General features: G+C 31.5%; 1 protein-coding gene across 1 annotated transcript in view; it reads left to right on the top strand.

Annotated features, from left to right (window-relative positions):
- UBA6 (ubiquitin like modifier activating enzyme 6) overlaps nt 1–13,791 on the top strand; it is a 73,228-nt gene that overhangs the window by 42,656 nt on the left and 16,781 nt on the right. Inside the window, exons 14-23 of the mRNA XM_019748064.3 lie at nt 697–840; nt 2,717–2,784; nt 3,290–3,368; nt 4,221–4,301; nt 7,872–7,949; nt 9,440–9,621; nt 11,089–11,194; nt 12,605–12,694; nt 12,803–12,883; nt 13,641–13,769. Of these exons, the coding sequence (XP_019603623.3) occupies nt 697–840; nt 2,717–2,784; nt 3,290–3,368; nt 4,221–4,301; nt 7,872–7,949; nt 9,440–9,621; nt 11,089–11,194; nt 12,605–12,694; nt 12,803–12,883; nt 13,641–13,769 (1,038 nt within the window). The remainder of the gene's footprint in view (nt 1–696; nt 841–2,716; nt 2,785–3,289; nt 3,369–4,220; nt 4,302–7,871; nt 7,950–9,439; nt 9,622–11,088; nt 11,195–12,604; nt 12,695–12,802; nt 12,884–13,640; nt 13,770–13,791) is intronic.

Raw genomic sequence — 13,791 nt, 5'->3', positions numbered from 1 at the left:
TCACAGATAAGAAAAATATCTAAAATAATATCTCTAAAATCCAATTCTCTAATATTTCCTTAAAAATACTAATCTTATTTTGAGAAACATTTCAGTTTTAGTATGCTAATGAGAATTTTGTAATCATTAGCTCTTACATTAGATTATTATGCAAAAGTGCCATTATGCTCTTAATTTTTTTTCTAAACTGCCTTTTTTTACAATGTATTGCTTCATTATTTTTCACACTTTATTTACTACTTTGAGTACAAACTGATAGCTACTTCTCATTTTTATGGATCATTTTATTTTTCTTTCCATTTATCTAGGTTCAAGATTTTTCCAGTTTTAATTAAAACAATTTTTTTGAAATTCTGGTTGTTTATAAATATTGACATATATCACAGAACTGTTCTTTAACAAAAACTGTGAATGTTAGATATTCCAGTTAATTCTAAATGGTGCCCTAGTGTAGCATAAAAAGCCAGAGAGTAAAAATGGCAGGTACTGGTAAAGAGAAATACTGCTTAGGATTACTGGTGTGCAATTGGGTGTTTTATTTGAGATTGGAACTTTTTTAGAACTTAAAAACTATTTATTGAGAAATTGAGTAACTTTTTTGAGTTAAGCTCTAATTCTCATATTTAAGTCATTGAAACTTTGAGTGTAGTATGTAAATACTGCTAATATTATTGTCTCTTATGGCTTGTGTTTCAGCCTGAAGTAAATGCTGACATTGTGCGTTGGCTCTCTTGGACAGCTCAAGGCTTTTTACCCCCACTTGCTGCAGCAGTAGGAGGTGTTGCCAGCCAAGAAGTGTTGAAAGCTGTGACAGGAAAGTTTTCTCCTTTGTGCCAGTGGGTTAGTTCTGTATTTTAATATTTATTATATTTAAGGTTAAATTAGCCACCCATACAATGACTGTCTGTTATGAGTTACAGCATTACTATATTGTAAAAGCAACCTTAAAATATTTTTTGATGCATGAGGAAAATGTGTCATGCCACCAAAACTAAACTCTATAATTGAAAGTGATGAAGATCACATGTTGAGGCTATTGGACTGTAACGCAAATTGCATTCTAGGATATATTTCCTCATTTGTGACAGTGAGGGAATGAATTTTATATCCTTAATCTTTAGTCTCCTCTTATTAACTTAGCACTCATGGATTCTCAGGACTCCTGAACTTGTTCCATGGATTCTTTGGCATCATGAATCTTTAGAATCCCTTCCTAGTATACACTTCTAAAGGTAGAAAGCATGGGAGGGGTAGATTTTAGAACTATATAGGGTAAAAAACTCATAAGATGGAATATAAATCCCCATTTCTGTTACCAGAAGGAATAATTGTATCCAAGGATACTCTTTAGGCCCTTTTTTTTTTTTAAACACGTTAAACATTTATCATTTTTTTATTTTTGAAGAAATGCCCACATAATGCCATTTTGGTGCTGAATTATTTGGTTTATTTTAATACAGAGTACAAGTTCATTTGTAAAAGTCTGAATTAGATACAGCTGTTAACAGCATGAGAAATAATATGAATAATGTTATTAATATAGATTCTGTGTTATAACTAAATAACCATTTGGTCATGTTCCAGTTTAGCCACATAAGTAGCTTATGTGAAATTGGGAGACTTAGTTCTTTTTTTCATTAGCTTAAACTAATTCTGTGTGATATTTTTTAAAATGCTAAAATTGCGGCTTCCTAGATCATCTCCTCTATATAGTGTGTAATTATAAGTGCCATATAACGTATCCAAGCTGGAAAATAAATACACACTAGGCACTTTCTCATCAAAGACTTATCAAAGACTTATCAAATTGCTGTGCGGCCCAAAAAAGTCATTTTTCTCCCGCCTTCTAAGTTCTTTTAGCTGGGCTTATAAATAAATTAACATGAGACAGAATAACAGGAGACAATGTCTAAAATTTATTACAAATGTACATGTGGGGATTCCATAAGAATATGAGACCCCATTGGGCAGTTGAGGCTTATATGCCATCTGAACAAAGGAGAGGGAGGCAGGGGTCTGGAATTTCAAAGGGAAAGCAGACAATTTACATACAGATGAGAAAGAGCAAACATGTGATAAACAAATTCTTGCTGGGTCACCCAGAAACAGTTGGACACAAAGGGAAGTTCAACAAATAGGTTTTGCTAGATTTCTCCCTATCTGCCACATTTAGTTTATATTGTAATAAGGAGATACTTCCTTCCTTTAAGTAGGTTTTTCTATCTGAAATCCTTTCAGCAGGTAAAGGGGAAGGATTAAGTTTCTTTCTGAATCTTTTATTCTTAATAACCAGCTTAAAATAAACATCCCAAAAGGCATATTTTGAGGTGGCAAAAATTTGGTCCCCTTCATTACTTATTCAAATGTAGCTGAAATTGCATGAGGCTTCCACAATTTTTAATGTAGTTATAAAAATAGATTTGGAAGTAAGATTGCTTTTTGTTTGTTAAAATTAAAATATATCATCTTTAAGATGGCTAAGTGACATGAATTAAGTTATATCTTGGGACAGATTCTTCAGGTTTAATCATTGTTTTAATAAAAGAATACAGGAAGGTATGTTGTATAAAAAAACAAGTGTATTTTAATGTTATTTATTTGGAATTGGTATTTTTATCATTGTTTTCCTTAATTATTAACTAACTTCAGAAGAGAACTCCTTTTCCTAGTAATTTGCATTTCATATGTAATTTGTGTTTTTATCCTCTACTTTAAGTTATACATTGAAGCAGCCGATATTGTCGAATCCTTAGACAAACCTGAACGTGAAGAATTTCTCCCACGGTAATACTGAAATTTCTGTTGTTTTTTTCTTATTTGTATGTTTATAAAAGGCAACTAGATTAAAGGAATTTTTGTTTAAATATGCATTTGTTTTAAATGTCTTTTCTCCTAGCTCATTTACTACTGCAGTCATTTCTTCTCTATTTAGAGGTTACATGTCATAATACACCATGTTTCTTTACCACTTTATAAATAATGAGTGTAAAGTTCTAAATTGTACATTTTCATGAGAATGTTTAGCATTCAAAACACCATTCTGATGTTAGATGAAAACAGTTGCTATCTGCAACTTTTATTTATATCAGTGTTTAACTTTTTTGAGTCACAAATACAAATCTCTGAATATCTGATAAAAGCTTATGAATTCATTCTTCCCAAAATTCACATAGCCCAAAGTTCTGCTTTCAGTTTAAAGTACATTAAGTTTGTATTAACAATAATGAAACTAATCTTCATAATGTTTTTAATGTCTTTCTGTTTTGTTGGTATCTGTTATTTTCTTCAGAGGAGATAGATATGATGCCTTACGAGCCTGCATTGGAGACACTTTGTGTCAGAAGCTACAAAATTTGAATATCTTCTTAGTAAGTACGAATAATGATGAGAATAAATAGCACATTCAAACTATTGTGTATCATCAGGTTAATTTATTAAAGCAAATTTGAGTCTAAGTGAGTACAATTCCTAATGCAGTAGATACATAGTAAATGTTTAAAACAAGGATTTGCAAACTGGCCTGCAGACCACATTCATCTTGCTGCCTGATTTTATAAATAAAGTTTCATTGGAACACAGCCAAGCCCATTCATTTATGTATTGTCTTTGGCTTCTTTTATTCTGTAATAGTGGAGTCAAATGGTTGTGACAGAGACCATAAGGCCTGTAAAGCTGAAAATATTTGCTGTCTGGCCTTTACGGAGAAAGTTTGCCAACCCCTGATCTAAAGTATTAGTACATTTAAAAGATGATATGAATATGATAGTTTGAACATGAAATGATTTTCTAAAAATATATTAAAAATTGGTTAGATTTTCATTTATTGTTTTCCTCACCAGATGAGGAAATATGTAGGTAGAGTCTATCTTTCTTAAATATCCAAGGAATCTTTTCCATTAACATGTTGCACTGATATTTTGTGCTGTTTGTTTCTATCTTATATAAAAAATGAGTTCAATGTTTGGCTTTTGTTTGGAATTTTAAGGAAATGTAAGTATTGTGTGTGTTTTTTAATTTACATATTTTTTTCTTTAATTGAGATAACAAATAATGGAATCAGAAACCAGTTAAATACTTTAAAACAAATCACAAATGTTCAAATTATTTTTTAAAATATGTATTTATTATAACTTCGTACTTGATGAAAATTAAGATGAAATTGCTCTTAAGGAAATACAGTTCTGATTTTATTTAATGTGTTGTATTTTTCTCCTCCATAGGTAGGATGTGGAGCCATAGGCTGTGAAATGTTAAAAAATTTTGCTTTACTTGGTGTTGGCACAAGCAAAGAGAAGGGAATGGTAAGATATAAATCTTTGAGAGTTAAAAGTTTATATTTCCTTTTCTTCAAATTTTGAACTGAATTTGTCTAAATAGGAGTAGATTTGAAATATTGATTTTTGAGGATAGATCATTAAGCTAGAAATTGGAAGATTCTGATTCTACTCTGACTACTTTTCAAAAGTGATGTGACCTTATGGCAAATTACTTAATTCTCTGCTCCTAAATTTCTTTCTCGAAATTGCAAAACTTATATCTGTACTACCAACTTCATGGTGTTATGGCTAAGATTAAATGTGAAAACTGTAAAGCACATTAATATTGTCATTTTATTAGATACTACTTATTATTAAGTAATTATTTAAGATGGAAAAAGCTAACATTAGAAAACTGAAGAATACTCAGATATAATTTCAGTTGGTGATTATCAAAAGAAGAAGGAATATTGTAAACTTGGGTGTACAATTAAAATTCTTAAGACTATAAATGTGTGAGTTAATTGGGAAGCTATGTTATATATTTAAATAAAAATATATTTCACTTTAAGATGTAAACTAGCTTCCCAGAGTAGTGATTTCATAGATGTATCATGGTTACTAAAAGTGAGTAATTATCACTAAAACTTATATGGTAGTTCACATGTTATAGTTAATTAAACTGGGTTTATTTTTTCGCTTAAATAGCATGTTTGTTACTATTGCAATTGTGAGCAAATGTTCTACATTTATATTATTCCTGCTCCTAATTTCTAAATTGTGTTCCACAAACCTCTGTTAATTCTGGTGGTTTTAAAAGATAATTCTCAAAAAAAAAAAAAAAAAGAATTGTTGGTTACATAAGTTTGATAATCACCTGGATACTTTAACTTCTTGGAAATTCACAATGCATATTAGCATATAAAGATCAGGAAAAGAACTACGGTAAACAGACTTACTGACTTCAGGTAACAAAACAAGGTAAGTTAGTATAGACAGATTTTTTTTCCTACTGCAAACACATAGATTTGCTATGTAAATTTTTATAAGTGTTTGTACAAACTATCTGCAGAAAAGGAAAGAGGAATCTCCGGGTTCTGGAAGCCTAAGGAGAAATTCCTGAGTTAAAATCTATGGTGACTCACAAGCATTTCTATCTTTTTTTTTTTTTTAAGATTTTTTTTTTATTTATTGGGGAAGGGGAACAGGACTTTACTGGGGAACGGTGTGTGCTTCCAGTACTTTTTTCCAAGTCAAGTTGTTGTCCTTTCAATCTTAGTTGTGGAGGGTGCCGTTCAGCTTCAAGTTGTGCTTTCCGTCTTAGTTGTGGAGGGCGCAGCTCAGCTCCAGGTCCAGTTGCCGTTGCTAGTTGGAGGGGGTTCAGCCCACCATCCCTTGCAGGAGTCGAACCCAGCAACCTTGTGGTTGAGAGGACGCACTCCAACCAACTGAGCCAGCCGGGAGCTCAGCAGCAGCTCAGCTCAAGGTGCCTTGTTCAATCTAAGTTGCAGGGGGCGCTGCCCACCATCCCTTGTGGAACTCGAGGAATTGAACTGGTAGCCTTGTGGTTGAGAGCCTACTGGCCCATGTGGGAATCGAACTGGCAGCCTTCGGAGTTAGGAGCATGGAGCTCTAACCGCCTAAGCCACCAGGCCGGCCCACATTTCTATCTTGAATATGTGTCTAAAACATTAAATAAAGAGGTCACTCATAAGAAATTAAAGCTCAGAGCATGTACCACAGTGGAGTATGGAGTCCAAACTTATGTCATAAAAATTTCAAGCGTAGAAATGAACATAGCAAATTTAGGATTATTGAAACCTCCAAATCTCTGACTAAAACAAATGCAGAACATCATCATAGTGATACATACACACCCAGAGTACATAAGACTGTGCAGGAAAATCAACATTCAAGATGGTTCACAATAAAAAATGATGATCCTCTAGAAAAAGGATACCTACCACGTGGAAGAAGAATCAGCCAAGGTAAATGAAAAAATTTTCCCTCTAAGAAGTATAGATAACAGGAGCGCTACAGGTAATAGAACAAACTAAAATAAAATTAGAAATGACTGTAAAGATAGAAAGAGGAATAGAAACATGAAGGGGGGAAAGGCACTGAAATTCTTACAAAGAGCCAAACAAGAACTTCTGTATAGTTAGTGAGCTTAAAAATCAGATATAGCTGAAGCAAGAATTTATGAATAGAAGATACATATGTAAGTACCCAGAATGTAGCACAGGAAGATATATTTGTAATGAAAGAGAATGAATTTGCTTGGTCCAACATAAGTGTAGTAAAATTTCAAGAGAGAATAAAGATAATGGAGAAGAAGCACTATATTCCAAGCATAATGACAGAAGTTGACAAAGTTGAAGAGACAAGTGTATTCAGATTCAAAAGGTAAACTAGTCCCAAGCAAATCAAAGGCAAAGCTAGAAAGAAAGATTACCTAGTAGACTTCTCATCAACAAGAAATGCATACCTGAAGATAGGGAAGCCAATCTTCGTAGTACAAGGGCAAATCCAGATTTCTGTATTCAGCTACATTATCTTTAAAGACAAGCAAAATGATGAAAGATTACCACTTACTGGTTCTCACTGAAAGAACTATTAGATAACATGAGCAATATATAAAGCAAGGGTAAGTAGAGACATTTGTCAACATTCTTAGATTGATTTTTAAATTTTTTAATTAAAATATTGTCTGATTTGTGAGTGGAATGCTTAATAAGAAGTAAAACCTTCCTTGATAACATGAAAAAGAGAAGGTAGAATTCATATATCTTCTAATTGTTCAGGAGGAAAATATTTTGATTAACTTTAGCTTTGAAGTCACAAGTTCATGTTAAAAATTTTAGTATATAGATGTTTAACTTCCAAACCAGTTCAATTGTGGGGAAGATGAAGTTGGAATCAAGAAAATTTGATCAATCCAGTAGAAGACAAAAGAATGTGGAGGGGATAAAAAGTTGGCTTGGGGGAGGTGGGGGAAAAACAAGCCTTATATCAGTAATCACAATAATTATATATTAATTTTTTTGATAAAAGATATTTTCTATTTGGCTTTTTTTCTATTTAAAAAAGATACCCTCTAGCACATAATTACATAGAAATGTTGAAAACAAAAGAAACAGTTATATAAGGGAAATAACTAAAAGAAAGTGAATGAATATGTTTGTGAACCAATCAACGTCTAACAACTGGAACACACTGAGAAATACTGCTTTTAGTCAAATCTTGTATACAAATACTAGCTTAAGTGATTAAGAAAGAAGAGCTAGCTCCTCTATGAGTAATCTATTACATGTTTCTAAAATATAATAGTAAGGTTTTCGCCTCTATTTTGTTATAAATAGAAAAAATGTGTTAAGCAGGAATTGCAGTTGGTTTCAACTGTTTTGTTTGACATGTTCCTATGCTAAACATTAAGTATAGATATAAAAAGAGTAGTATTGGTAATCATTTGGAATACTTCTATTCATATAACTTTTACCAGCCAAAATAATTCAGAATAAATTGTGGGGATTATTTTAGTCATCCTGAGAAAACCAAAATAGATTTAAACTTATTTGTTATGTAATTTCAGGCATTTTCTTTTCTTGATAATAGGTTACAGTTACAGATCCAGACTTGATTGAAAAATCCAACCTGAATAGACAGTTCTTATTTCGTCCTCATCATATACAGGTATGTTGTTTTTCTGTTTCAATTTTAGATCATCTGTTGTGTTATACAAAAGAGACTTTACTTTTTATAAGTAAAAAATGACAAGCATAATGTTATTGACAAGCATAATATTATTCTTTATTAGAATCTCTCAAATTATCAAATAATGGGAATGATTATGGGGAAACTATATACTTATTTTTTTAATGTAAAATAATGGTTTTGGTATTGATTTTTGGGTATGAAAAGCTGAGTGGTTAATCATGGGCAGTATTTTTTTTTGTTTTGTGATCACCACAGTGAGTCTACGTGTATAATTTTAGAAACTAAGGATATATGTAGAAACAAGTTCTCTAATTTGAAATGTTAAAAGATCACAAATTTTTCCTGTTTGTCTTTTTGTCTTTATTACAAAACAGGTAAAGTTTAGCACTTAGAATTTTGTGCTCTTTTGATCTTGTTTGACTATTTAACATCACTTTTTATTGTAAAATAATGCTTGTTATCAGTCTCTTATAGATCAAAATATTTAAGTCAAGAAAAGAAGTAGTTTAGTCAGTCAAGCAAATTTGCTTTTACTTTTTTTCACTATATTTTTAAACAACTCATAGTTAACTAAGCTTAACTAATGTCATGAACAGAACAGTAACTAAAGCAGGTGGCATGGTTAACCTAATTGCCTCACCTTTCCAAATATAAAGAACTAAATAACAGAGTCTCTCCTAACTAAAATATATGTCACAATATTCATTTACTTTGTGTATTTTACTTATAGAAGAACTATGAAGTCCTGTTTATTCTTGTTTTACTGAGGTCTAACAAAGTTTTTGCTTTGTATGTACACTGACAGCATTGAGAAGTAAAAACATATCATTTTAATAATGTGAGAAGAGACAGAAATACCAGTAAAAGTAGATGCGTGTATTCAGAGTGGTCTATAGATATTTAGTGTCAGAGCCAGTACTCCCAAATGAACTTTGATGACACTTGAAATGACACTAAGAATGAATTATGTTTAGAGTACTCTTTTTATTATAAAACTAAAATATATAATAATTTAAAAAAAATTTCCATCCAGAAATAGTAATATTTTTAAAAGATTTCATTCCCAAATTAGATTTCCATAACTGTTAGAGTTCATTTTCTGTGGAATTTGGATTTCTTATATTTTACTGAATGTGGGTATTTTTCTAGGCACTTACTCAGTTCAAACCTCATACCTAGGGGAAAAAATATACTTTTATTTTAATTGGACTTTTAACTAATATTTTAAGAACTAAAGGACTTAGCTATAAAAGAGAGGTTGTTTAGATTTCACTGGGTAAATTATTTACACTAATATGCACTACTAAATGTAGTATAACTACAGTGAATGTAATTTCCACAAACTAAAAATTGGTCTCATTACTCTCACCTCATATATATATTTGAGTGATAAGAATATGTAAGTTCAATCATAGCCTGTATTTTCTGCTTATCACTTATTTCTTCTGTTTTTGATATTTGTTTAGAAACCTAAAAGCTATACTGCTGCTGATGCAACTCTGAAAATAAATCCTCAAATAAAGATAGATGCACACTTGCACAAAGTATGTCCAGCCACTGAGACTATTTATAATGATGAGTTCTATACTAAACAAGATATAATTATTACAGCATTAGATAATGTGGAAGCCCGGAGATACGTAGACAGGTATGTTCTTGAAATTCAAGTTCATAAAGAATTGTCTTTCGTTTTCGCTTCTATTTCCCATGCCTGTTTGTTTAAAAGTTACTGAATTTTTTTATTATTCTTTATGGTCCTATTGTAGGACTCTTCAAACCCTCTGATAATTTCCCATTATACCTAGGATAAAATTCAAAATCTCTAAATGACCTAAAGGTTTTTAGTAGAGTATCTGCCCTTTGTCCACTACTATAGTTTAAAATTTACCTGTTTCTTTCCTGGCTCCCCTTATTCCAGCTACACATTACACATTTCTTTTTTCAGGTCTTATAGGGTATCCACATTTTTGCAACTATGTTTTTTTTAAAGGATGTTAAAGAAGTGTAATTACCACACTGCCCAGCAATGTAAGATGATAGAGAAAAAAGAGAGCAGGGCAGAACTCTCAGGGTTATATTGAGAAAATGATGAGTAAATCATTTCTGGGGTGGGTATCAAGTCAGAGTACTCTAGCTTTTTTTTTTTTTTTTATTCTCAGTGACTTGCACATATTCTCCATCAGCCTCAGGAAATTATCTTGTTCGAGAACTCTTGACCCCAAATTTCCCTACTTAACTCTTCACCTATTTTTGTTTTTTTTCCTCATCCTTTAGTTGCAGCCTAAATGTCTTTCTTCAAACAGGCATTTTTTAACCCCCAATTCTAAATTAGAATCTACTGTGGTAATCTTTTATAGTATCTAAGCTTTTTCCTTCATAGACATTCATACACATATTTATGTAATGTTTGTTTCCTCATTAAATAATTTCTTTAGGGACCATTTATTTTCCCATCACTGTATCCTCAACACCCAATACAGAATGTCATTCAGTAAATATTTGTTAAATAAGTAGATGAATGAATGATTATAATGTATACCCCTTACATAGTTTTTCTTACGTCATTATATGACTATTTATTGTTAGGGTGCTAGAGCAGATATATTAACAGAGGAAAATTTACCAATTGAGAGTGTAATGGAAAGTTTGTAATCTTGGGCAGAGGAAGGGAAGAAAAACTTTAAAAAATTAAAGTGTGTAGAATATAGGTATTGTCAATATTAAGAAGATATATTATTTGGGATAAAGAAAACATTGAAAAGATATAATGGGATAGAATTTGTAGCTCGAAAATAACCAAAGAGGAAATAGGAAGCAAGAGAAGAAAGGATAACACAGTTAACAGTTAACCTAGTGGAAAACAAGTTGAAGCCCCAAATTTGGTAGTAGTAGCAGAAGGTAGAGACAAAAATTACTAGACTGAACAACAGATTTCGTTGGGGGACAGAGGCGCAAATGATGAATAAGTTGTTTGCTGATAAATGTATCTGTTTCCAAATATTACAGTCAAGAAATGATCAATGTGTGAAGTGGTTGGTAGAAAGTGGTACGATTTCCTCCACTTATATTGTTATTGCTCACTTTTATGTTAATTACCTATTACCTTTTCAAATAGCCGTTGCTTAGCAAATCTGCGGCCCCTCCTGGATTCTGGAACAATGGGCACTAAGGGACACACTGAAGTTATTGTACCTCATTTGACTGAGTCCTATAATAGTCATGTAAGTGAACCAGTTTTTTAAAGTAATTGTCTCTCTTCTTTCTATCTCATAATTTTTTTGTCTTCATCAGTCAACTACTTTGATTTAGCTTCCCCAATCTTTCTGTTTTGGAATCTTATTCTTATGTCTACTGTGTATTTCTCAGAGCTGCTTGATTAGTTCTATAACAACCTTTCTACTGGTTACTGCCCTAAAATCTTACTAAAGAATCAGTTTCTCCATGGGAGGATAAAACCATCTATATACATAATAGTATATGTAAATGATATAGATATATCTTTTTTAACCCCCACAATTAATTTTGAGATGCTGCCAGAGTTGAAAATCACTGATCTAAGAAATAATTGTAGGCTTTAGGATTTAAATAAAAAACATCAACTGAAGTAAAATTAAAAGAAGTATACTTCTTTTACAATTGTAAATATACCTTTATTTAATGAAAATATTTAGCTTAGTAAAATTTCAAAATTTGTATAAAACTTGTTTCCCCAACTACTCTCATGAAATCACAAGTTTATATAATAAAAAAATATAGTGGACAAAATTGGTAAGTTTAATTTGAAGTTAATTAGATGGAAGAAATCATGATATGTTGGATGTCATTGGAAATTTTTCAGAGAAGGGAATGTTACAGAATTCCAAAAATTCCCTTGATTCTCTCATTATACTATATCTTTCCCAAACTTTCTTCTCCTGTATGCTCTCATTTCATACTCAAAAACCAGAATTTAGTACTCTTGTGGCTTCCCTCTTTGGCTTGTATTTCATAGTATTTCATAGATCAACAAACTAAACATAATCTTCAAGTAAAAAGAAACGAAGTGAGTTATTTTAGATTGGGTAAACCAATAAGCCTAGGCCAGATGTAGCCTGTAATATAATATGGATTTCTTCTTGGTACTTTTTCACATGAGATAACATAAGTATTTGCTGTTTATTTAATACACACTTTCTGTAAAAAACTACCAAGCATCAAGGACATAATCATACTCCTGAATTTTTTTTTCCATGGAGAAACTCATGGTATGCTGAGCACTGTATTGGGGATTCTTGAATTACTTTTCAAAGTAGAGACTGTTGTAGTTTTAAATGTAACCTTGATTCTTTGAGGAAAAAAATGAATTATATATGGTAGTCTACCATGAGTATTACATGGTACTAAATGAACGCACAGATAATAAGTGATAATAGAATTCATGTTGGTTGTTACGTTAACAAATAGGTTAAGTGTGAAAAGAATCAACTTTTCTTCTTAGTGCCTAGGAAAGAAGATATAAAAATGTTGGATTTATTTTATTTTTGAATTTAGTTTTTTAATGGTCTTAAATTTAAAACACTCAAGTAAATTCAGTCAATAAAAAATTGTCATTGCTTCTCTTAAACCATCTATTGTCATATGTTATAAATTAGCGGGATCCCCCAGAAGAGGAAATACCATTTTGTACTCTAAAATCCTTTCCAGCTGCTATCGAGCATACTATACAGTGGGCAAGAGATAAGGTAAAACAGATCTTTTTTCAAGGAATTTTTTTCTTAGTAGAAAAGAAACTATTTCCAACTTTTAAATAGACTTCTGTTTGTAACTTTTCCCCCTCTTTTCTCTTATAGTTTGAAAGTTCCTTTTCCCACAAACCTTCATTGTTTAACAAATTTTGGCAAACCTATCCATCTGCAGAAGAAGTCTTGCAGGTAAAAATCAATACATTTTAATAGAGACTTAACACTATGTATCTGGTTTATCTCCTTTTCAAATTGCCTACAAATGGTTCATTTTACCTCCTCAGAAAGGCATTATAGCATTATTATTGTTCGTAGAAAGTACATGAGGAATCTTGAAAGTAGCAGGTCACAAATGACCATTTTTTTGTTTGATTGAACTATATGGAATTGCCAATATTTGACCATGTTTGATCCACAAAACAGCAATTCATATAGTTCAACATAATAAGGATGTTATAATAATTGTAAGAGAGCTACAAATAATAAAACAGCTTGTTAACCTGAGTTCTAGTGAAACTTTCACTAGTAGACAGTAATATCTCAGATTTATTACTCTCTTGGTGAGGGCACTTCAAAGATATTTTCTTACTTTAATCCTATACTAAAAAATGCCAACTTTTTAGTACAAAATGTTATTCTTGCACGTCTTATAGTAAGTACATGTTTAATAATAATGTAATTATATAGCTAGCAAGACATGAGGATCCCTTGCGAGACAAGAACCTTTAAAGTTAAAATTTCATGTGATATCTCTTCCCATTTCCCCTCGAAGAAAGAAAAGGAAGAGGGAAAGGAGAAAGGCAAGGACAAGGAGCTTGAGGTGAAAAAAAATAAAATCATAAGACACATGAGATGGCACTTCAAACTTTGGCCTTTGGCTAATACTTCTGGGAATGTGTGTATGTATGTTTAATTGGAAACATTTGTTTTGTTTCTCTCATTTTAGAAGATACAAACTGGACACAGTTTAGAAGGCTGTTTTCAAGTTATTAAGTTACTTAGCAGAAGACCTAGAAGTTGGTCCCAGTGTGTAGAATTAGCAAGATTAAAGTTTGAAAAATATTTTAACCATAAGGTAAGTGTGGATTATAAAAAAA

The sequence above is a fragment of the Rhinolophus sinicus genome, chromosome 1 (assembly GCF_057876585.1).
Source record: "Rhinolophus sinicus isolate RSI-liver-muscle chromosome 1, RSI-T2T, whole genome shotgun sequence".
Classification (NCBI taxonomy): domain Eukaryota; kingdom Metazoa; phylum Chordata; class Mammalia; order Chiroptera; family Rhinolophidae; genus Rhinolophus; species Rhinolophus sinicus.
Note: the sequence above shows the minus strand (reverse complement) of the source record. Positions and strands in the feature narration are given on the sequence as shown.